At 54.5% G+C, this 23,807-nt stretch overlaps 3 protein-coding genes across 4 annotated transcripts; 1 reads left to right on the forward strand and 2 right to left on the reverse strand.

The window, feature by feature from the left end:
- The first annotated feature begins 715 nt into the window (after nt 1-715).
- LOC146422976 (uncharacterized) lies at nt 716-4,299 on the forward strand. 2 transcript variants are annotated; one of them, XM_085045575.1, is made up of 4 exons: nt 716-848; nt 1,492-1,987; nt 2,488-2,629; nt 3,102-4,299. In XM_085045575.1, exons 2-4 carry the CDS (start codon nt 1,538-1,540, stop codon nt 3,761-3,763), a joined length of 1,254 nt encoding a protein of 417 aa, XP_084901701.1. In that variant the 5' UTR covers nt 716-848; nt 1,492-1,537; the 3' UTR covers nt 3,764-4,299. The 2 variants fall into 2 exon arrangements, with proteins under 2 accessions (XP_084901701.1, XP_084901702.1); XM_085045576.1 differs by lacking the exon at nt 716-848 and adding an exon at nt 951-964.
- Nucleotides 4,300-5,864: 1,565 nt separating this feature from the next.
- LOC146422977 (natterin-3-like) lies at nt 5,865-9,534 on the reverse strand. Its single transcript, XM_085045589.1, has 4 exons — nt 8,861-9,534; nt 8,436-8,461; nt 8,003-8,105; nt 5,865-7,193 (listed from the first exon to the last, which is right to left on the reverse strand). Exons 2-4 carry the CDS (start codon nt 8,448-8,450, stop codon nt 6,190-6,192), a joined length of 1,122 nt encoding a protein of 373 aa, XP_084901715.1. The 5' UTR covers nt 8,451-8,461; nt 8,861-9,534; the 3' UTR covers nt 5,865-6,189.
- A 354-nt stretch (nt 9,535-9,888) lies between these two features.
- Nucleotides 9,889-22,803, reverse strand: CHMP2A (charged multivesicular body protein 2A). The gene is made up of 6 exons (XM_085045594.1): nt 22,662-22,803; nt 21,246-21,427; nt 19,947-20,126; nt 13,314-13,444; nt 12,440-12,501; nt 9,889-10,707 (listed from the first exon to the last, which is right to left on the reverse strand). Exons 2-6 carry the CDS (start codon nt 21,411-21,413, stop codon nt 10,580-10,582), a joined length of 669 nt encoding a protein of 222 aa, XP_084901720.1. The 5' UTR covers nt 21,414-21,427; nt 22,662-22,803; the 3' UTR covers nt 9,889-10,579.
- Nucleotides 22,804-23,807: the final 1,004 nt, after the last annotated feature.

The raw sequence follows: 23,807 nt of genomic DNA on the forward strand, positions 1-23,807 counted from the left end.
CGCGGGAAGCCCCGGAAACTTCCCCAGACCCTTCCCAGGGACCTCCCAGGAGCCCCTTGGGACCTCCTGGAGACCCCCGGGAATCCCCAGGTTTTCCCTGCATTAACCCCCCCATTCCTGACTGGTTTTCTCTGCATTAACCCCCACTTTTGCCGGATAAAACTCCCAGTCAGGACGCTTTCCCTGGATAAAACTCCCATTCCTGACCGGTTTTCCCTGGATAAAGCCCCACTTTTTACCGGTTTTTACCAGATAACACTTCCATTCCTGACTGTTTTTCCCTGGATAAAAAAAACCCCTTTTTCCCGGTTTTTCGGGGAATTCGCCACCCGGAGGCTCCAGAGGCCCCCAGGGGTGTTTTTGGTGTCCCCTTTGTGTCCCCCCGGGTTTGGGGACCCTTCCCGCCGCAAGAGCACGGAAAGGGCGTGGCCTTCCCACCCAGGCCAGACCTCCTCATCACTTTCCAGCTCCCATTGGCTCTCAGTGCTGTCAATCAAATACCAAGATCTGCCACCGCTCAGCCCCGCCCCCTCTACTCGTATCGCGCTTCTATTGGTCGCCCTCGTTGTCAATCCTGCCCTCAGCGTCCCGCCCCTAGGCAGGCCTGTGGGCGTGGCCCCGTTGTGATTGACAGCTCGCTCGCCCAATGAGCGGCGGTGTCTCGCCGCCTCCCGGACGTACGGCGGGGTCGGGGGGGGGGATTGGGGGGGGGGGAGGAATTTGGGGGCATCGCGACCCCCCGGGACCCCTCGGGACCCCCAGGGACCCCTCGGGGGCGGGGCTGGGCCAGGCCGCTCAGGGCCTTTGTGTCGGCGAGCGGCGGGCGAGGGCTGCGGGAGGGACCCCAGGTTTGAATGGGGAGGGGGCTTTCGGGGTGGGGAGGGCAGGACCCCAATCCGGGGGGCTTCGGGACCCCCAGGTTTGAATGGGGAGGGGACTTTGGGGGCTGCGGGAGGGACCCCAGGTTTGAATGGGGAGGGGGCGATGGGGGTTTGGGGAAGGCAGGACCCCAAATCCAGGGGGGGCTGCGGGATCCGGGGCTGGGGGGCTTCGGGACCCCGGTTTGAATGGCGGGGTGCCCAGGACCCCAGGGCCGGGGGGGCTTTAGGGCCGGGGGTGCGGGTGTCGGAACTCCCAGGTTTGGGGAGTCTGGGGGGTCTCGGGACCCAAGAGTCGGGGGGGGCTGATGGACCCCCAGGTCTGGGGGGCGCTGCGCGATCGGGAGCCAGGTCTGGGGGGTCTCGGGACCCCACAGCCGGGGGTCGGGGTGGACTCCAGCGGGAGACATTAAAAAGGTCTGAGGGTTTTGGGGGGGAAGGGGGGCCGGGGGAGGGTTGGGGGTCTGGTGGGGTTAATGGGGGAGGGGGTCCTGAAGGGTCTTTAAGGCGGGGGTGGTTGCAAACTGGGAGTTGTAAAGCGGGGCTGAAAAGCCGGGAGACCCCCGGGTGGGCGCGGGGCTCCCTCCTCACCCACCCCTGTCCCCCTCCTCAGATCCACATCGCGGTATCCCGGGGGGGCCACGACAGAACCCAGCACGATGGAGACCCCCCCTCCCCGCCCGCGCTGGCGGCTGCGACCCCCGGAGGGGACCGAGGACACCGGGAGCTCCTCCGGCCGCCGGTGGCCCCGCGGCGAGTGGACGCGGCGCCTGGTCCCTGCCCTCCCCGGGGGTGGTCCCGGTGGCGGTTCGGGGGGCGCCGGTACCGAGCTGCGGCGGCTGCGGTTCCGGCAGTTCCGCTACCAGGAGGCGGCGGGGCCGCGGGACGTGTGGCGGCGGCTGCGGGAGCTGTCGCGGGGCTGGCTGCGGCCCGAGGTGCGCAGCAAGGAGCAGATCATGGAGCTGCTGGTGCTCGAGCAGTTCCTCAGCATCCTCCCCGAGGACATCCAGAGCTGGGTGTGGGTCAGGCACCCCGAGTCCTGCGCCCAGGCCGTGGCTTTGGCCGAGAGCTTCCAGCGCGGAGATCCAGCCGCGATTTGGGAGCAGCAGGTGGGAGCGGCAGCGGTCGAGGGGGGTTTGAGGGGCTCCTGGTCCCAAAATTGGGAATAATCGGCCACCCCTCACTTCGTCCCACCACATCCCATCCCTGCAGCCCTCCCTGCTCTGTGTTCTGAGCTCGTTGCCGAGGGCAGCCCCAAAATTAAGACTGGAAAGACACCAAATCCTTGGTGGTTTTTGAGGGTCCCCCACTCCTAAATCCACTCAGCAGCTTTTGGGGGTCCTCGGTACCTAAATCCCCTCTAGAACCCCAGGGAGTCCAAGGCACTCAAATTCCCTTGGCAGCTTTTGGGGGTCCTGGGCTCCCAAATCTCCTTGGCAGCTCCTGGAGGTCCCTGGCCCCAAAATCACTCCAGGAGCTTTTGGGGATCCTAAGCACCCAAAACTCTCTGGGGCTCTGGGGATCCCAGGCACCCAAATCCACTCTGGAGCTTTTGGGAATCCCAAATCCCCTCAGCAGCTCCTGGAGTCCCTTTTCCTGTGTCCCTCAGGTGACCGTGCGGGTGAAGGTGGAGGATGTGGACCCTGGAGACATGGAGGACCCCAGAGATTTGGGGGTCCCACCAAGCCCCCTGTCAGAGTCCCCCCAGGAGGAGAAGGCGGTGGCTGAGGAAGAGGAGCTGCTGGAAGGAGGTACTGGGATGGGGGGAGGAGACCCTTCATCCCTCCCAAAACTGGGGTGAAGGTGCTCCTGCCAGAGCTGGAGGCGTGTGGAGGTGGGACTCAAAAATCATCTCTGTGGCCCCAAAAATCATCTCCTGGGTGTCAAAATTATCTCAATGGAGCCAAAACCCAAATTCTTGCGGTCAAAAACCATCTTGGGCTCAAAAACCATTTTGGGTTCAAAAATATCTCAATGGGCACAAAATCATGTCCTTGGGCTCCAAAAGCATCTTGGGTCAAAAACCTTTTCTTAGGGTCAAACCCAACCTGATCAAAGGTCCAACTTCACCCTTCTCCTGATGATCCTGTTGAACCCCCAGGGGTGGATTTGGAAGGTCAGCGGCAGGAGCTGGACCAACCCCACCCCGTTGGAGTGCAGTGGGGCCAGAGCAGGACATTCCCTGTGGAGAAACCACCCTGTGGTCATTCTCTTCCCTCACAGGTCCCACCACAGCCCCAGAGATACCCCTTCGTCAACCCCAAAACCCACCCACCACCCCAAAACCCGCAATTCCCACCCGGCGAGGAACCCCCCGGCGCGGAACCTCTGGAAAACCGCCGGACACCGCCGGAACCGCGGAGAAGCCGTACCCCTGCGGTCAGTGCGGGAAAACCTTCGGCCGCCTGACCCACCTGAAGACCCACGAGCGGACGCACACTGGAGCGAAGCCGTATGGCTGCGGCCAGTGCGGGAAGCGCTTCGGCCACCTGTCCACACTGACCACGCACCGGCGCCTCCACACCGGCGAGCGACCCTACGGCTGCGGCCACTGCGGGAAGAGCTTCACCAACCCCTCGGACCTCAACAAGCACCGGCGCTCGCACACCGGCGAGCGGCCGTACCCCTGTCCGGCCTGCGGGAAGCGCTTCAGCCAGCAGTCCAACCTGACCATGCACCGGCGCTCGCACACCCAGGAGCGGCCGTACCCCTGCCGGACGTGCGGGAAGAGCTTCAAGTACCTGGCGGATCTGACGGTGCACGAGCGGTCACACACCGGGGAGCGGCCGTTCCCCTGCGGTCACTGCGGGAAGGGCTTCAGCAACAAGTCCTCGCTGGCCAGGCATGCGCGGATCCACGCCAGGGCGGCAGCTGGGGACAAGTGACCGCGGGTGGCGGTGGGTGACAGTGGTGGAGTTTGGGGGGTGATGGGGGTGCCTGGGAGCTCCAGGATGTGGCTCCCTGGTCCCCAAGACGGGACACAGGTGGCCAAAGTCCTCCAGGAGCTGGTGGCCCCAGGATTGCTCTGAAGTGGGTCAAACACGGATGAGAATGGACGTGAGCTGATGGTTGATGTCTTCCGTGACCTGGGGGCTCCAGGACTTGGCTTCCTGCTCCTGGAGATGGGATCCATGTCCCCCTGGAGCTGGTGGCCCCAGGATTGTCCTAAAGGGTCAAACACAGATGAGGATGGACATGAACTGATGGTTGATGTTTCCAATGCCCTGGTGGCTCCATGATCCCATTCCCTGCTCCCAGATATCCAACAGGGATGGTAGGACCATGACTCATGGGCCCCATGAGCCCAGTGGCTCCAGGACTTTGCTCCCTGGTTCTGGAGATGGGACACCGGTGACCAGTGTCCCCCAGGAGCTGGTGGCCTGTCCTGAAGTGGATCAAAAACAGATGAGGATGGATATGAGCTGATAGTTGACTCCATGATCCCATTCCCTGATCCTGGAGATCCAAGATGGGTGGTGGGATATCCCCCATGACCTGGTGGCTCAATGATCCCATTCCCTATTCCCACAGATCCCACGCAGGTGGTGGGATGTTCCCATGATGTGGTGGCTTCATGATCCCATTCCCTGCTCCCAGTGATCCAACCAACCTCACCCAGGGGTCTCCATGGGGTCACCATGGGAATCTTGGGCTTTGCCCTTCCCAATTTTTCCCCCTTCCCTGGAAAAATGGGTTTTGTCCCTTCTTGGCCTCATGGGGGGGGAGCTGCAGGATGAGAGCCAAAAATTTTCCTTGGTAAATCCAGGATCTCCCCAGATCACTGTCTCCTTCTCCCCCACCCTTCATTCCAGAAAATCTGGAGTCTCCCCAGATCCCGTCCTCCTCCTCCAGGAAATTTGGGGTCTCCCCAAATTCCTTCTCCCCCCAGGAAGTTTGGGATCTTTCCAATTCCACATCCTCTCCCCCACTTCAGGGTGCCCCCAAATCCCTCCCCCCCAGCCCCCTGGACCCCTTCAGCATTCCAGGACCCCCAGCCCCTCTCTCCTTCCCAAGCCGGGATTGTCCCAGGGATCCCCCCAGTCCCAGACGCCCCCAAAATCCCGGACATCCCCCCCACCCCCAGGCCTTGGGATGGCGTTGATCCCTTGGATTTTGGGATGTTTCCCCACCCCAGGGATCCCCCATGCCCCCCAAGATCCCTCTGCATCCCTTATTTTGGCTTTTTTTGCCCCATTTTTCCTCATCCCTTCTCTTCCTAAATCCCTTTTTGGAAGAGTTTCCACAACCCCACAGCTGGAACTTTTTTTGCTCTGCAAATGATTTTCATGAGAAACGCGAGGAAAAAACCAACGCGAACGTGGGAAATGGGAATTGTGTCCATCCAGCTCCAGGTCAGAGAGAGAAAATTTGGATGGCAAAAAAAGGGAAAATCATGTAGGAAATGCATTTTCCTGCATCCTGTGTTTGAGGAATTTGGGGACAAAAAATAGGGAATGTAGAGGGGAAAATGGGTCTTTTCCAGGATTCCAGGGTGTTGCTGGAGGGTTTTTTGGGAGGAAATGGAAAATCCTGACCTAAAACACCACATTTTCTGAAGGTTATGCCATGAAAATCAAAAAAATGTGGGGAAAAAAAAATCACTGATCCAGTGATTTTCCTGGATTTCATGGTGATGCTGGAGGGTTTTTTTGAGAAAACGGGAAATTCAGCTGGAAATCCACATTTCCCTGCATTGTTCCATACAGGGATGTAGATTCTGACATGAAAATGAAAAAGATGGGGAAAAACCATGAGAAAACCATGATTATCCTGGATTTCATGGTGGTGTTGGAGGTTTCTTGGGAGAAAACAGGAAACTCACATGGAAAACACCACATTTTCTTGTGGTTTCAGACTGGGATGAAGGTTGTCCCACAAAGGCCAAAAATATTGGGGAAAAAAACCCAGACCCAAGCGTTTTCTTGGTTTTCATGGTGGTGGTGTCCTTTTTTGGGAGAAGAAAGGAAACACAGCTGGAAAACCCCATTTCCCTGCATTTTGGGAAGAAATTTATCCCACAAAAGCCAAAAATACAGGAAAACCGACCCGAAGCCAAGCATTCCTCTGGATTTGCCGCCGTTGCATTCTGCAGGAAAGATCTGGGGGAAAACCCAGCAGGAAAAGCCAAATCCCATGGGTTTTGCAATGGGGTTGAGACTGGGATATACTGGGATATACTTGGAAAGCCAAATCCCACAGGTTTCTCAAGAGGGTTGAGACTGGGATTCACTGGGATGTACTGGGATTCACTGGGATATATTGGGATATACTGGGATTCACTGGGATATACTGGTTTATACTGGCCCCATTCCTAATCCGGGCACGGCGGGAGCTCAGTGATCGCCCGGCATCGCTCCAGGCCAGCTCGGACCCCAGTGACCACCTGGCTCCTCACCCACCCCACCACGGCCACGCGGTGCTGGTGGCCGGAGCGGAATTCCCGAGTGAGCCAGGCGGAAAACGGGATCCGGACATCCCTGCGGACCCCGCGGAGCACCACAGAGCATTCTGAGCGCGCCGGGATCTCCTCCCGCGCCTCGTGGACGCGCGACACGAACTCGGTGAGGGTGGCGCCGCCCGCCCACGGGATGGTGGTGACGTTCCCGAATTCCCATCCCGATTCCGTGAAAATCGGCGGAGCCGCGTGGAGAACCCCGCGCGCCTCCGGCAGCTCGGCGCTCCAGCCATGCTCCACCTCCGTGGCCTCCTCCAAGCTCAGGGATTTCGGGATCGCGTGGCATTCCGGGTTCCTCACCACCACCTCAGTCACCTCCGCGGGTTCCGAGGTTTCCCACGCCGCGCTGGCGTTGTAGGAGACATTCCCGATGAAAAGATGGGATTGGCCCTGCCGGACCACCAGGGTTTGGTACCACTTGTACCAAATCTCCTCCCCATCCACCGCCACGAACAGCGCCTGCTGCTCCCTGGAGATCTTCCCCAGCCCGTCCCGGCTGCGGCCGACAAAAACATCCGTGAGCGGACAACCCTCCACGGCTCCCTCGGGAATGCTCCCGAAGGAACTGTCCACCCAGTCCAGTGCCTCGAATCCGGCGGGATTGACCAGGAGCTGGAATTCGGGGCTGCTCATCTCCTGCTCGGCCCACGAGAAGAAGCAGGAGTGGCCGCGCTCGGGGGAGAAGGCGCCGAGGTTGCAGCCCAGCATGCGCGTGGAGCAGATGAATTCCAGGCGTTTGGAATGGTCGTTCCAGTTGGAGACGGCGTGGGAGGGGATGTGGTCGTGGAAAGGTTCCCAGTGGAGGGAGGATGGAGGGGAATCCGGGGAGCGATGGCGGCGGGGAGGGAGCCGGGTGGGAGCTGGAATGGGATTGGGATTGGGAATGGGATTGGGGAAATGGGATTGGGATTCGGGAAATGGGATTGGGATTGGGGAAATGGGATTGGGATTAGGAGAATGGGAATGGGATTGGGGGAATGGGAATGGGATTGGGGGAATGGGAATGGGATTTGGGGGAAAGAAGGGAAGGCCTGGAAGGGTTGGGATGGACTGGGAGGGCACTGGGATGGACTGGGAGGAGATTGGGGGACACTGGGATGTACTGAGGGTGGACTGGGATGTACTGGGAAAGGACTGGGGATGTACTGAGAGGGGATTGGGATGCACTGGGAGGGCACTGGGATATACTGGGAGGGATGGAATGGACTGGGAAGGGATTGGGATTCATTGGGAGGGGACTGGTATATACTGGGAGGGGACTGGGTTGTACAGGGGATGGACTGGGAAAGGACTGGGATTTACGGAGAGGCGATTGGGATGTGCTGGGAGGGCACTGGGATATACTGGGAGGGGATGGGATGTACTGGGAAAGGACTGGAATGTACTGGAAAGGGACTGGGATGTAACAGAAGGGGTCTGGGATATATTGGGAGACACTGGGATGCACAGGGAGGGAACTGGGCTGTACTGGGAGGGGATTGGGCTGTACTGGGAGGGGATTGGGATGTGCTGGGAAGGGGAACTGGGGTCACTGGGAGGGACTGGGATGGATTTGGAGGCGATTGGTATATACTGGGAGGGGAACTGGGATCACTGGGAGAGGATTGGGAGGCACTGGGATAGACTGGGCTGAGACTGGGATTATATACTGGGATATACTGGGACTCACCGGGACGCTCCAGGGGGCTCCTTCCCGGGGCTGGCACCGCCAGAATTCCCGGAAATCCCAAAATTCCCGGAATTCCGAGGATGAGGATGGCAAAGGCCAAGAGCTGGGGGAGACCCAGGAGGCATCACCTTCCCCAGTCCTAAATTCCCAATCCCAAATTCCCACTTTTCCTGTGGACTTTTTGGGTTGAAATCCCGCCGGATCATCCCAGCGCCAAGATTTTAAATCTGAGGGGAAAAAAGCTGGAAAAGGGACGGGCTGATTCCTCTTTTTTCTGGTTTAATTCCATTTAATTTGGTATTTTATGGAATTTGGGTTTTTTATTTGCAACTGCTGGGTGCTGGGAAAAAAATCCCACCCCTCCTTTTTTTTTTTTTCTTTTTTCTTTTTTTTTTTCCCTCCCAATAAAATTCCCAGAATATTCCAACCCTACCTGGAGTGTCAGCATCGCTCCGGAGCCTGTGGAAAAATCCGGGATTTTCCTCAAAATCGCTTCAATTTCAGCAGCCCCAGGGCCATGAGTCTCCCAAAATCCACATTTTTGGGCTCCCAAATCCACATTTTGGGGTCCCTTCTCCCAAAATCCACATATTAGGGTCTCCACCTCCCAATTTTGGGGTCCCCTCTCCCAAAGTCTATGTTTTGGGACTCCCCAGTTCCACGTTTTGGGGCTCCTCCAGTTCCCAGCTCCAAATTTTGGGGTTCCCAAGCTCTACATTTGGGGTTCTCCCTCCCAAAAATCCACATTCCTCAAAAAAATCCACATTTTTGGGTCCCCCCCTTCAAATCTTTGGATTCTCCTTCCCAAAATCCACATTTTGGGGTCTTCAAACTCCAAATTTTGAGGTTCCCTCTCACCTGTGCTCCCTTTTCCAGGTAAATCCCTTTTTTTGGGGTGTTCTCAGCCGATTTTGGTGTTTTCTGTGTTACTCAAGCCCTGAAAATGCCCCAAACCCCCAGGAAAAAAGTCAAAAATGCAAAAAAAAGCCCCTAAAAAAGGGAAGTGGGATTTTGTGGGGGATTTTTCCGCTTTTTACAGAGTTTTCACTTCACTTTTTGGGGTTTATTTTTAAATTTGAGCCCTGAAAAGGTCAAAGAACTCCAAAACACCCCTGGGAAATTGGCAATTTTGGGAGAAATGCCAGAATTGCTGTTTTTCCCAGTGGTGAGTTTTTTAAAAAACACTGTTTTTGAGGAATTATATTTAAAAATGAGCCCGAAGACCCTAAAAATGAACCAAAACACCCCAAAAAATGACCCAAACACCCTCAAAATTAGCCAAACCACCTGAAAATCAGCCCAAAGCCCCCAAAATTCAGCCCAAACACCCTGAAATGAACTCAAAGACCCTAAATCACCCAAAAAATCAACACCACATGCCAAAAATCAGCCAAAAAGACCCAAAAATCCTATATTTTGGGGCTTTTCCCCCCAAAAAAGTGAAGTTTTTGCAGATTACCCCACTGGGGACTCCAAATTGACCTCCCCGACCCAAAAATGAGCCCCCAAACCCCAAATCGATTCCCCCAAACCCTCCCAGGACCCCCAACTGACCTCCCCACACCCCTCCCAGTTCTCCCAGTCCCAAACTGGGACCCCCAGGAAGGAACTGGAGCAGCCAAGGGTCCAATGAAACTTTATTGAGGGGGGGGAAAACCCCAAAAATGGGGAGAAAAATCCCAAAAAGGGGGGAAAGACCTCTGGGAGGGGGGAATTTACCCCAAATTAGTGTCAATATCCCAAATAAAGGTGGGAAAGACTCCAAAAAGAGGGGAAACACCCCCAGGGAGAGGGGGGAGACCCCAAAAATGAGTGGGAAATATCCCAAAAAAGGGGGAATCTCCCAAAATGGAGTTGTGAAGCCAAAAAATGGGGGAGGACCTGAAAATCCCCTAAAAAAGAGTGAAAATGCCAAATAAAGGGGGAAAATCCCATTCCGGGGGGTCCTGAGGGGGTGCCAGAGTGAGGATGAGACCCCCCAGGAGAGACCCAAAAATCCCCCAAAAAGCAGCAAAAAAATCCCAAATAAAAGCGGGAAATCACCCCGGGGGACCCAAAAAAAGCCTAAAAACCCCAAATTAAGGGGAGAAATCCCAATCCCACTCTGAGGGGGTCACAACCCCCAGGTGGGGCAGAGAGCTATGGGGAAAGACACCCAAAAAAAAAAAAAAAAAATCCCAAACAATCCAAAATAAAGGGGGAAAATCCCAATCCCACTCCGGGGGTGTCCCGGGGGTCTCAGTCCCTGGGGGCATCCCGAGGGTGGGGCAGAGACCCCCAGTGGGACATCAAAAAATACCCTAAAAATCACCCCTAAAATCCCAAATAAAGTGGAAAAATCACTAAACAATCCCAACTAAAGGGGGAAAATCCCACTCCCACCCAGGGGGTCTCAGTCCCTGGGGGCATCCCGAGGGTGGGACACAGTCCCCCAGGGGGACACCCAAAAATCCCCCCAAAATCTCTAGAAAAATCCCAAATAAATCCTAAATAAAGGGGAAAAATCCCCCAAAATCGCCAAAATATCCCAACTAAAGGGGGAACTCCCAGTCCCACTCCGGGGGTCTCTCGGGGCTCTCAGTCCCTCCGCAGGTTCTTCAGTCTCTCCTCCAGGTCGGCGTCGGCGTCAGCCAGAGCAGCCGAGGCGGCTTCGGCCCCCCCGCGCCCCTCCCCCGCCGCCAGGGACCCCCCCGGGGGTGGCAGAGCTGGGGACAAGGAGGGGACAAAGGACAGGGTCAGGGGACAGCCCGAAATGCCGATGGGAATGAGCGAAATGTCCCAAAATTCCCGGGAATTGCCCTAAAAATGGCTCGGAAATAGCTGCCCCAAAGCGCCCCCTGCTGGTGAATTAAATACCCCAAAACATCTGCAAATTCTCCCAAATTCCTGATGGGAATTCCCACATCCCACCCGGGATATCCCAAACATCCCAAATTCCCGGGAAATGCCCCAAAAATGCCATGGAAATTACCCCAAAGTACCACCCAAAAATTGCCCCACTGGTGCCTTAAATACCCAAAAAATGTCCCCAAAAGCCTGCTGGGATTCCCCAAATCCCATCCAGGATATCCCAAATATCCCAAATTCCCACCGGGACCCCCCAAATCCCACCCGGGCTATCCCAAATATCCCAAATTCCCGGGAAATGTCCCAAAAATGGGTATGAAATACCCGCCCCAAAGCGCCCCCTGCTGGTGAATTAAACACCCCAAAATGTCTGCAAATTCCTGATGGGAATTCCCACCCGGGATATCCCAAATATCCCAAATCCTGCCCAGGACCTCCCAAATATCCCAAATCCCTAGGAAATGCGCCAAAAATTCCATGGAAATGGCTCCGAAATACTCCCTCAAAAACGCCCCACCCAGTCACTTAAATATCCACAACTGTCCCCAAATTCCACCAGGTCCCCCCAAATCCCACCCAGGAAATCCCAAATATCCCAAATTCCCACTGAGACCCCCCAGATCCTTCCAGGGTTGTCCAAAATGCCAAAAAACTGCCACAGAAATGGCCTCAAAATACCCCCCCCAAAAAAGGCCCCCTGGTTCCTTAAATACCCAAAAATGTCCTAAAATTCCCCCAAATTCCTGCTGGGAATTCCCAAAATCCCACCCAGGATATCCCAAATGTCCCCAAATTCCCACCGGGACCCCCCAAATCCTGCCCAGGAGATCCCAAATATCCCAAATTCCTGGGAAATGCCCTCAAAATGCCAGAAATAGCCCCAAGATATTCCCCCAAAAACTGGCTCCCCCGGTCCTTTAAATACCCCAAAAAATGTCCCCAAATCCCCTCAAATCTCAACAGGATCCCTCCCAAATCCTGCTTGGAATAACCCAAAATCCCACCCAGGATATCCCAAATGTTCCCAAATCCCAGTAAACGCCCTCAAAATGCCCCCAAATCCCTCCCCAGTCCACCCCTCAAAATCCCCCTAAACCTTTGCCAGGCCCCCCAAAATCCCCCCAAAACACCCCCAGGCCCTTTAATGCTCCCAAATCCCCCCAAATGCCCCAAAATCCCCCCAAACCCTTCCCAGCCCCCACAAATCCCCCCATGTCCCTTAATTCCCTCAAAATTCCCCTTAATCCCTCCAATCCCTCCAAACGCCCCAAAACCCACACAGAGCCCCCAAAATCTCCCCCAAATCCCCCCCTAAATTCCCCAAAACTCCCCCCAGGCCCTTTAAACACCCCCAAAATGTCCTGTAAATTCCCCCAAAATTCCTCAAATTCTCCCAAAATTCCCAAATTCCTCCTTAAATCCCCTCTAAGTCCCCCCAACTCCCCCAGGACCCCCAAAACCCCCCAAATTTCCCCCTAAATCCCCCGAAACACCTCCCAGGCCCTTTAAACACCCCCAAAATGTCCTGTAAATTCCCACAAATTTCCCCAAAATCTCCCAAAATTCCCCCAAATCCCCTCCCCCACTCACTGGCCAGCTCGTCCGTCAGGTTCAATCCCAGCTCGTCCAGGACTTGGGACACCACAGCATCACTGCGGGGAGACTGGGATGTACTGGGATGGACTGGGAGGGACTGGGATATACTGGGACACACACTGGGACAGACTGGGATGGACTGGGAGGGACTGGGAGGGGACACTGGGACACCATGGTGTCACTGCTGGGGGACACTGGGAGGGACTGGGACAGACCGGAACTTGCTCCATCCCCATGTCCCCTCCATGTCCCCACTCCCTGTGTCCCCAAATCCCCCTGTCCTTGAGGTGTCGCAGGGTCTCCCTTGGTGGCTCACAGGTGGCCCCTCAGTGTCCCCTCTGTGTTCCCACGTCCCTAAATCCCCATTCGCCATGTCCCCGGGTGTCCCCAAGTGTCTCCCAATTGTCCCCAAGTGTCCCTGAGTGTCCCCCAGGTGTCCCCAGCTCTCCCCAGGTGTTCCCTGGCTGTCCCTGGGATGTCTCTGTGTGTCCCCAGGTGTCCCCTGGGTGTCCCCAAGTGTTTGTGAGTGTCCCCAAGTGCCCCCAGGTATCCCCTGGATGTCCCCAGGTGTCCTCCTGGTGTCCCCTGGTGTCCCTGGATGTCTCTGGGGTGTCCTCTGGGTGTCCTTTGCTGTCCCCAAGTGTTCCCAGGTGTTCCCAGGTGTCCCCTGCCTGTCCCCCAGTGTTCCCAGGGTGTCCCCAAGTATTCTCTGGATGTTCCTGCGTGTCCCCTAGGTGCCCCTGGGTGTTCCCAAGTGTCCCTGGGGTGTTCCATGGTGTCCTTTGCTGTCCCCAAGTGTTCCCAGGTATCTCCAGGTGTCTCCTCAGTGTCCCCAGGTGTCTCTCGTGTGTCCCCAGGGTGTCCCCACCTCTCGTCCTCATCATCCTCGTCCCCAAGGGCATCGTCGATGGCATCATTCATCAGCTCCTCCTTCATGTCCATGAGCTCCGACTGCTTCTGGAACTCCAGCAGGATGCGCTGGATCTGCGGCAGCTTCAGCTGGGGACAGGGGACACAGGGGACATTGGGGACATCAGGGGACATTGGGGACATCAGGGGACATTGGGGACATCAGGGAATTCCAGCAGGATCTGCTGGATCTGCAGCAGCTTCAGCTGGGGGGACATGGGGACATCAGGGGACATTGGGGACATCAGGGAATGCCAGCAGGATCTGCGGCAGCTTCAGCTGCGGACACGTGAGGACACTGCAGGACATCAGGGACAGCCAGGGGAGAGCACAGGGGACAGTGGGGACACACAGGGAATTCCAGCAGGATCTGCTGGATCTACAGCGGCTTCAGCTGGGGACACATGGGGACAGTGAGGGGACATTGGGGAGAACAGGGACACACAGGGGACACCAGGATCCACTGGACCTGTGGCAGCTTCAGCTGTGGGGACACTGTGGGACAGCAGGGACAGCCAGGGGACAGCAGGGACACATAGGGGATACACACAGGGAACAGAGGGGACAGCCATGGGACACAGGGGACAGTGGGGACAAGAGGGATACTGAGGGGACACCTGGGACACAGGGTGTCCTAAGTTGCAATATTAATGTAGTTAAGTATTCTATTACCACCAGCTGTGGGCCATTAGCTGCTATCACCCACTCCGAATGACAAACAATAGGCCATCCGTTAGCTATCATCACTTGCTAATGACCCACCCCGCATGACAGGCAATGGGCCATCAGAGACCCACCATGTGACTCATGGACTTATCTCATCCCATTGTGAGATGCTCTGCCCAAGAGGGAGGAGCCAGGTGTTCCCACGTAGATATAACCTAGCCTTAGAACTGCCTGAGCTAGCCCTGTCTACTGGATTCCCAGAAGACGAGAGCTACAACTGAATCTTCAGCTAGAGACTAGACCTTCACAAGATCACCGCTTCAACTAAACTGCTACTACCACCCTAACAGGGTGTTAGGTTGTATCTGACTTTGTCAGTGCTTTTCCTTGTATTATTTCACTTATTTTTAATTTCAATCTTAACTTGTAATCTCCCACTGGTTTGTTTTCAAACCAATACATATTTTGGCGCCCAACGTGGGGCACGACCTGGGGAAACTCAGAAATCCTAGCACCATGATGCTCGGCTTATCTATATAGGTACTGTACCTCGCTCTCTATATTTTTCCTCAAATGGGATACTATCTGCCCGTCGTATTGCTCCTGTTGCGACCAAGAAATGGCATGAGAATTGCTCTATTGGTTTATTATGCCTATGGCATGGTTACCTGTGAGGCGATGAACACCATTCGTTATATATACTCGACTTTGTCTGCCTGGCCTAACCTGAGCTGCTTCGTCTGAGACCTGCTCAGCAATCGCACCCACCCTCTGGGGCTAGGAGGAGAGAGCGGTTTCTTCCAGCCTTTCAGGTCAGGCACGGCCGTTTTTAAAAATATTGAGTTCCCTCTAGATGCTAAGGATGGCATAATCTTTTTGTCAGTTCTGTTTTCTTTGATCAACATCGTGTACATCTTGCTAAAGATCAGAACAATACTTGGTGTAGTACAGCGTCTTCTTGAAGAAGAGGAGAAAAGAAACAAGTCAGCAGGCACCATGTCCACGCAAACTGCCACTAAAAAGAAAAGAACCAAAGGAGCAGTCAATGTCTCAACACAGACCACTACTGAATCAGAGCAGCCAAAGCCAGTAGTGGTTGCCCCCGTCCAGAAAAAGAAATCCAAGAGCAAATCAGTCCGCACAGCGACTGATGAGGATGCAGCAAAACCATCTCACCAAACAGAAGAGACAGAACCAGAGATCATCACTCGCTCTCTGTCCCTGGGGGAGCTGCGGGACCTACGGAGAGAATTCACCCGGCAGGCAAACGAATCCATCTTAACCTGGCTGCTCCGCATCTGGGATGCCGCCGCTAATGACACCATTCTAGATGGAAGTAAAGCCAAGCAACTGAGATCCCTGTCTCAAGATGTGGTCATTGACCAGGGGATTGGGAAAACCCAGGAAACTCTCAGCCTCTGGCGGAGATTGCTGGCGAGTGTACGAGACAGATACCTCTGCAAAGAAAACCTCCAGATGCACCAAAGAAAATAGAACACAATAGAACAAAGTATCCAATGCCTAAGAGAATTGGCCGTGCTAGAGATCATTTTCTCAGACAACGAGAGATTCCCCAAGAGCCCAGATAATGTCCGGTGCACTTCACAAATGTGGCTAAGATTTGCGCGGCTCAAGAAGCTCATCTAAGTACAACACTGCCCCAGTCTCTTGTGGACAAAACCCCCGACAGAATGAAAGTGATAATATGACTGATCCTCTTGAAAGAACCTCAGGAACACATTTACAAGAAAAGAACATCGTGCACCAAAAACAGAATTAGAGGAGCCCTGCCTCTAGCCAGGTAGAGGAAAGGGATAATCGGATCTATTGGACTGTGTGAATCCAATGGCCTGGCACGTCTGACCCACAAAAATACACGGCTTTGGTTGACACCAGCGCTCAGTGCACCCTGATGCCATCCAGGTATGTGGGGACCAAATCCATTTCTATTTCTGGAGTGACAAGAAGATCCCAGCAGCTGACTGTACTGGAAGCTGAAGTGAGTTTAACTGGGAATGAGTGGCAGAAACACCCCATTGTGACTAGTCCAGACGCCCCATGCATCCTCGGCATAGATTATCTCAGGAGTAAATATTTCAAGGACCCGAAGAGACATCACTGGGCTTTTGAGATAGCAGCCGTAAAGACAGAAGACATAAGACAACTGAATACCCTGCCTGGTCTCTCAAATAACCCGTCTGCTGTAGGACTACTGAGAATTGAAAAACAGCGGGTACCAATTGCTACAGCAACAGTGCATCGCCGGCAATACCGCACTGACAGAGACTCTGTAGCCCCCATCCATAAGATAATTCGAGAACTAGAGAGCCAAGGGGTGGTCAGCAAGGCTCACTCACCCTTTAACAGCCCCATATGGCCGGTGCGTAAGTCCAGTGAAGAATGGAGACTGACGGTAGATTACCGTAGCCTAAATAAAGTCACACCATCACTGAGTGCTGCTGTACCGAACATGTTAGAACTTCAGTATGAGCTGGAATCCAAAGCAGCAAAGTAGTATGCAACCATTGATATTGCCAATGCCTTTTTCTCCATTCCTCTGGCAGCAGAGTGCAAGCCTCAGTTTGCTTTCACCTGAAGAGGTGTGCAGTACACGTGGAACCGACTGCCCCAGGGGTAGAAACACAGTCCCACCATCTGCCATAAACTGATCCAAGCTGCACTAGAAAAGAGTAAGGCTCCAGAACATCTGCAGTACATTGATGACATCATTGTGTGGGGGGACACAGCCACAGAAGTATTTAGGAAAAGAGAGAAAATCATCAGAATTCTCCTAAAAGCCGGTTTTACCATCAAGAAGAGTAAAGTCAAGAGACCTGCCCGAAAGATCCAGTTCCTGAGAGTAAAGTGGCAAGACGGACGGCATCAAATTCCTTCTGAAGTCATCAATAAGATCATCGCGATGTCTCCACCAACCAACAAGAAAGAAACGCAAGCTTTCCTAGGCACCATAGGCTTTTGGAAAATGCACATCCCTGAGTACAGCCAGATTGTGAGTCCTCTCTACCTCATAACCCGCAAGAAGAATGATTTCCACTGGGGCCCTGAACAGCAACAAGCCTTCACCCAGATCAAACAAGAGATTGCTCATGCGGTAGCCCTTAGCCCAGTCAAAACAAGACCAGAGGTAAAGAATGTGCTTTACTCTGCAGCCGGGAGCCATGGTCTGTCCTAGAGCCTTTGGCAGAAGGTGCCTGGTGAGACCCGAGGTCAACCACTAAGATTCTAGAGCCGAAGTTACAGAAAGTCTGAAGCCAACTACACTCCCACCAAAAAAAAAAAATCTTGACAACTTATGAAAAAGTCCAAGCTACCTCAAAAGTGATCGGCACAAAAACACAACTTCTCCTTACACCCCGATTGCCAGTGCTGGGGTGGATGTTCAAAGAAAAAGTTCCCTCTACCCACCATGCCACTAATGCCACGTAGAACAAATGAATTGCCCTCATCACACAGCGCACCCGTATTAAAAACCCAAATCGCCCTGAAATTCTAGAAATTATAACAAACTAGCCTAAAGGTAAAACTTTTAAATTATCTTCAAAAAATGCAGAAGAGCAAGTAACACGTGCCAAAAAAGCACCCCCATATAATGAACTGCCAGAGAGTAAAAAACGCTATGCCCTCTTCACCGATAGTTCCTGCCGAATTATAAGTGCAGATCAGAGATAGAAAGCTGCAGTGTGGAGCCCCACACGACAAGCTGTACAGGCTACTGAGGGACAAAGTAAATCGAGTCAAGTCGCAGAGCTTAAAGCCATCCAACTGGCTTTAGATATTGCCGAACGAGAAAAATAGCCAAAGCTTTATCTCTACACCGACTCCTGAATAGTAGCCAATGCACTGTAGAAATAGTTAAATCGCTAGAAAAAAACTAACTAGCAGCGCAGAGGAAAACCCATCTAAGCCGCTAAAATTTGGCAGAACATCGCCGCCCGAGCAAAAAAGCTAACTGTAAAAGTTCGACACGTAAATGCACATGTACCCAAGAGTCAAGCTAATAAAGAGCATCGTAACAACGAGCAGGTAAACCGAGCTGCCAAAGTAAAAGTGTCACAAGTAAATCTAAACTAGCAGCACAAAAAAAATTATTTCTAACTCGTTGAACCCATGATGCCTCTAGTCATCAAAAAAGAAATACGACATACAAGTAAGCTCGTAACCGAGAAATAAACTTAACCATAAACAACATCTCACAGGTCATCCACAGCTGTGAGACTTGTGCTACAATCAAACAAGCCAAGCGAGTAAAGCCTCTGTAGTATAGTGAACGATAATCAAAGTACAAGTATAAAAAAATATAACAAGTTGACTACATCACACTTCCCCAAACCCGCCAAAAAAAGCGCTACGTGTTGACCATGGTAGAAGCAACCACAAAATGGTTAAAAACCTACCCTGTACCTCATACTACTGCCCAAAACACCATCTTGAGTCTAAAAAAGCAAGTCCTGTAGAAACATGATACCCCTAAGAGAATCAAGTCTAACAATAAAACCCATTTCAAAAATAGCCTCATAAGCACCTGAGCTAAAAAACACAAAATTAAATAAATATACCATATCCCCTATCATACACCAGCTACCGAAAAAGTTAAACGATACAACAGACTACTTAAAACAACTTTAAAAGCACTTAGCAGAAAAACCTTCAAAAATTAAAAACTAAACTTAACAAAAGCCACCTAAATAGTTAACACAAGGAGTTCTATCAATCGAGCCAGTCCTGCCGAATCCAAACCTTTACACACAGTAGATAGAGATAAAGTCCCTGTAGTACACGTAAAAAATTTTTTAAAAAAGACTGTTTAGATTAGTCCCACCTCAGGGAAAGGCAAACCCATCCGTAAAATAGTTTTTGCCCAAAAACCTAGTTATACTTAGTGAGTGATACAAACAAATAAAAAAACCCGTTGTGTCCCACAAAAAAACCTTATCTTAAGTAAAAACTGTGTAGTTGGTAATAGAATAAGGAGTAAATAATGTCCTAAGTTGCAATATTAATATAGTTAAGTATTCTATTACCACCAGCTGTGGGCCATTAGCTGCTATCACCCACTCCAAATAACAAACAATAAACCATCCGTTAGCTATCATCACTTGCTAATGACCCACCCCGCATAACAAGCAATAAGCCATCAAAAACCCACCGTGTGACTCATAGACTTATCTCATCCCATTGTGAAATGCTCTACCCAAAAAAGAAGAGCCAGATGTTCCCACATAGATATAACCTAACCTTAAAACTGCCTGAGCTAACCCTGTCTACTAAATTCCCAGAAAACGAGAGCTACAACTAAATCTTCAGCTAAAAACTAAACCTTCACAAGATCACCGCTTCAACTAAACTGCTACTACCACCCTAACAGGGTGTTAAGTTATATCTAACTTTATCAGTGCTTTTCCTTATATTATTTCACTTATTTTTAATTTCAATCTTAACTTGTAATCTCCCACTGGTTTGTTTTCAAACCAATACACAGGGACACCCAGGACACAGAGGGATGACAATAGGGACACCAGTGTGGACATCCAGGTGACACCAGGTGACCTCACCTGTCGGTTCATGGTGGCCATGGCCCATGTCACCCCAGGTGATCCCAGGTGGCCACAGGTGTCCCCAAGTGACTCTCACCTGTCTGTTCATGGTGGCCATGGCCCGTGTCACCCCAGGTGTCCCCAGGTGTCCCCAGGTGACCTCACCTGTCGGTTCATGGTGGCCATGGCCCGTGTCACCCCAGGTGACTCTCACCTGTCGGTTCATGGTGGCCATGGCCCGTGTCACCCCAGGTGACTCTCACCTGTCGGTTCATGGTGGCCATGGCCCGTGTCACCCCAGGTGTCCCCAGGTGACTCTCACCTGTCGGTTCATGGTGGCCATGGCCCGTGTCACCCCAGGTGACTCTCACCTGTCGGTTCATGGTGGCCATGGCCCGTGTCACGCCCCGCATGGCGCTGGCCATGGCGCTGTTGGATTTCAGGGTCTGCACCCGCAGCGCCACCCCCTGGACGTTCGCTCTCATGGCGATGAACTTGCGCACGTAGCGCCGCGTGCGAACCAGGTCCTTGGCCATCACCCGCACCGCGTCCTGGGGACACACAGGGGACACAGAAGGGACATCAGGGACATGGGGACATGGCCATCACCAGGGACATGGGGACACAGGTCCTTGGCCATCACCTGCACCACATCCTGGGGACATGGGGACAGGGTTATGGGGACAGAGCCATCACCCACACCACGTCCTGGGGACACAGAGGGGAAATCAGGGACATGGAGACATCAGGGACATGGGGACATGGCCATCACCTGCACCGTATCCTGGGGACACAGAGGGGACACTGTCATAGGGACAGCGGGGACATGGGGACATGGTGTCATCACCCGCACCGTGTCCTGGGGACATGGGGACATGGTCATGGGGACAGCGGGGACACCAGGACAGAGGTCCTTGGCCATCACCCACCCTGCATCCTGGGGACAGGGGACAGAAGGAAAACAGTCGTGGAGACAGCAGGGACACTGGGGACATGGGGACACAGTCATCATCTGCACTGCGTCCTGGGGGGACAGAGGACATGGGGACATAGTCACAGGGACAGCAGGGACACCAAAGGACACCAGGGTCCCTGCTGTCCCTGTGTGTCCCCTGTGTGTCCCCCGTGTTTCTGTCCATCCATGTGTCACTCTGTCTCCATCTGTCCCCTCTGTCCCTGTCTATCTGTGTGACACCTGCTGTCCCCTGGTGTCTCTGCTGTGACCATGTCCCCTGGTTCCCTCCCCCTTCTCCCACCCCACCACAGCCCCTGCACCCCCAGTGTCCCCCACTTTGTCCCCAATGTCCCCTCCACGTTCCCTTGTCCCCTCCACATCCCCCAGTCCCTCCGTGCCCTTTGTCCCCTCCATGTCACCTGGTCCCCTCTCTCCCCTTGTCCCCTCCTCTCTCCTTGTCCCCATGTCCCCTCTATGCCCCTGGTCCCCTCCACATCCCCCAGCCCCCTCTGTGTCCTCTGATCCCTCCCACATCCTCTTGTCCTTTTGTCCCCTCTTCGTCCCTTGTCCCCTCAGTGTCCCTCATGCCCTGCACATCCCCCAGTCCCTTCCCTGACCCACTCCCTGTCCCCTGGTCCCTTCCCCCTTCTCCCACCCCACCGCCCTCTCTGCAGCCCTGGTGTCCCCTTGGTGTCCCCTCAGTGTCCCCTCTCACCATCTGGCCCTGCTTGGCCATTTTCTTGATGTCCACGATGATTTTCTTCTCCTGCGCCTCCAGTTTCTGCCTCTCCCTGTCCAGCTCCCGCACGGCCCGCGCCAGCGCGCGCTGGTTCTGCCGCAGCAGCTCCTCCGGCGTCTTGCGGCGGCCAAAGAGCAGCTCCATGGCGACGGTGGCACCTGGGGACATTGGGGACATTGGTGGGACACTGGGGACATTGATGGGAAGCAGCCCGGCCTTGGCTGGTTCTGCTGGTTCTGCTGGAGAAGCTCCTCCGGTGGTCAAAGAGCAGTTCCAGGCAGTTTTGTGGACAAGCAGAGGACACTGGGGACGTTGGGGACACCTGGGGAACACCCAGGGGACACCAATGGGACACTGGAGACACCTGAGGGACACTGGGGACAGTGATGGGACAAGGCCTGGCCTCTGCTGGTTCTGCTGGAGAAGCTCAGCTGTGTCCTCCAACAGCCAGAGAGCAGCTCCAGGAGGATGTTGGGGACACCCAGGGGACATTGGGGATGATGGGGACACTCATGGGACACCTGGGGATGCTGGGGACACCTGTGGGACAGTGGGGACAGCGACAGCATATGGCCTGGCTTCTGCTGGTTCTGCTGGAGAAGCTCCTCCAGCAGCCAAAGAGCAGCTCCAGAGGGATGTTGGGGACGTTGGGGACACTCGTGGGACACCTGGGGATGTTGGGGACACAGATGGGACACAGCCTGGCCTCTGCTGGTTCTGCTGCAGAAGCTCATTCAGTGTCCTCCAACAGCCAAAGAGCAGCTCCAGGGGGACACTGGGGACACCCCGGGGACACTGGGGGACACCTGTGGGACATTGAGGATATTAGGGACACCTGTGGGACACCTGGGGACAGTGGGGACATAGGTGGGGGACACGGACATGGGGGAACACAGGGAGGTGGTGGCACCTGGATGTGAGGAACATGGGGACACACGATTCTGGGGACACCAGGTGACACCGGGGACATGGTGGGGGAACGATGGGGGACAGAGAGGGGGACACAGACACAGAGGGGGACAGGGGGAGATGGACATTGGGGACAAGGGGGACAGTGGGGGCACGGACACTGGGGACACCGAGTGACACGGGGGGACAGAAGGGACATTTGGGACCCGGGAGGAACATTGAGGGGCAGAAGGGGGAACACGGACACGGGAGGGGACAGGGATGTGACACGGGGGACACCTGGGCTGTCCCAGAGTCCCCTCTGCCCCCTCAGAGCCCTCCCAGGGCCCCCAAATCCTCCCTCAAAGCCGCTCCCGGCCCCTGAAACCCCTCGAAATCCCCTTAAATCCCTCCCCAAACGCCCCTAGACCCCTTAAAACCCCCAAGACCCCCAAAATGTCCCCAAATGTCCCCAAATTGCCCCCAAACGCCCCCAGGCCTCACCCGCTCCTCTCGGGCACTTCCGCAAACAGTGACGTCACGCCGGATTCCGATCACGTGACGTCAGGCGGGTTTCGGTCAGGTGACGGCGGGAGGACTGAACCACAGAGGTGTGGCCGGAGAGGCCACTTCCGGGGTGCGGCAGCGAGAGAGGCCGGAGCGGCTACTTCCGGGGTAGGGCAGCGAGACGACCGGCCGCAGCGGCGCCGCCGGGGGAGGGCGACCCCTGGTGGCGCGGAGGTGTCGGGCTGGCTGGGGTGCTGGGGTTACTGGGAGTGGGAACTGGGCATACTGGGAGTTCTGGGAGTGGGAACTAGGCATACTGGGAGTGCTGGGAGCAGGGAATTGGGCATACTGGGAGCTGCGAGGAATGAAAATGATCCCATTCCAGTTTAACCAGTGACACCCACAGCCCCCTCCCAGTATAACCAGTAACACAAACCGCCCTCTCTGTTTAACCAGTATAACCCAGTATAACCACACACTCCCCTCCCAGTTTAACCAGTTTAACCCGGTATAACCAGTCACACTCCCCTCCCAGTTTAACCAGTATAACCCAGTACAACCAGTCACACGCCCACTCCCAAGATAACCAGCATAACCCAGTCACACCCCCCAGTTTAACCAGTATAACCCAGTACAACCAGTCACACACCTGCTCCCAAGATAACCAGCATAACCCAGTCACACCCCCAGTTTAGCCAGTATAGCACGCTATAACCAGTAACACACACCCCCTCTCCCAGTTTAACCAGTGTAAACCAGTATAACCACACAGACCCACTGCGTCCCCCCCAGTAAAACCCATTATAACCAGTATAACCACTAAAAGTCCCCCTCCCAGTATAACCAGTCCAAACCAGTATAAACCAGTTCATTCCCTTCGCTCTTTAATCTCGGCCCAAGCAGCGCTGGGGGAGGGGCAGGGGGAAGGGCCCCCCCCGCCCCCGGGGGGGAATAAATAGGGGGGGGCAAGTGGGGCCTGGGGGGGATTTGGGGTTTTTGGGGGTCCCGGGGGGTCCCTCAAAGCAGCGCTGAAGGAAGTGACCCCCACGGCCCCCCCGGGTGGTTTGGGGGATCCCCTGGGATTTGGGGGATCCTGGGGGGATTCTGGGATTTTTTATGGGGTGGGAATTTGGGTTTTTTTGT

Source organism: Lichenostomus cassidix, unplaced genomic scaffold (genome assembly GCF_008360975.1).
Source record: "Lichenostomus cassidix isolate B80296 unplaced genomic scaffold, HeHo_3.0 HiC_scaffold_38, whole genome shotgun sequence".
Classification (NCBI taxonomy): Eukaryota; Metazoa; Chordata; class Aves; order Passeriformes; family Meliphagidae; genus Lichenostomus; species Lichenostomus cassidix.

Bases quoted from the DNA above. Each gene is read 5' to 3' on its own strand.
- LOC146422976 (XM_085045575.1), top strand. From the start codon at position 1,538: ATGGAGACCCCCCCTCCCCGCCCGCGCTGGCGGCTGCGACCCCCGGAG. The intron at 1,988-2,487 runs GTGGGAGCGGCA...TGTGTCCCTCAG, and splicing joins CCGCGATTTGGGAGCAGCAG to GTGACCGTGCGGGTGAAGGT. The intron at 2,630-3,101 runs GTACTGGGATGG...CTTCCCTCACAG, and splicing joins AGAGGAGCTGCTGGAAGGAG to GTCCCACCACAGCCCCAGAG.
- LOC146422977 (XM_085045589.1), bottom strand. The intron at 7,194-8,002 runs GTGAGTCCCAGT...ATCCCATTCCAG, and splicing joins GAGCCCCCTGGAGCGTCCCG to CTCCCACCCGGCTCCCTCCC.
- CHMP2A (XM_085045594.1), bottom strand. From the start codon at position 21,413: ATGGAGCTGCTCTTTGGCCGCCGCAAGACGCCGGAGGAGCTGCTGCGG. The intron at 13,445-19,946 runs GTGAGAGTCACC...CCCTGTCCCCAG, and splicing joins TGGCCACCATGAACCGACAG to CTGAAGCTGCCGCAGATCCA. The intron at 10,708-12,439 runs GTGAGTGGGGGA...CCTTGTCCCCAG, and splicing joins CCTGACGGACGAGCTGGCCA to CTCTGCCACCCCCGGGGGGG.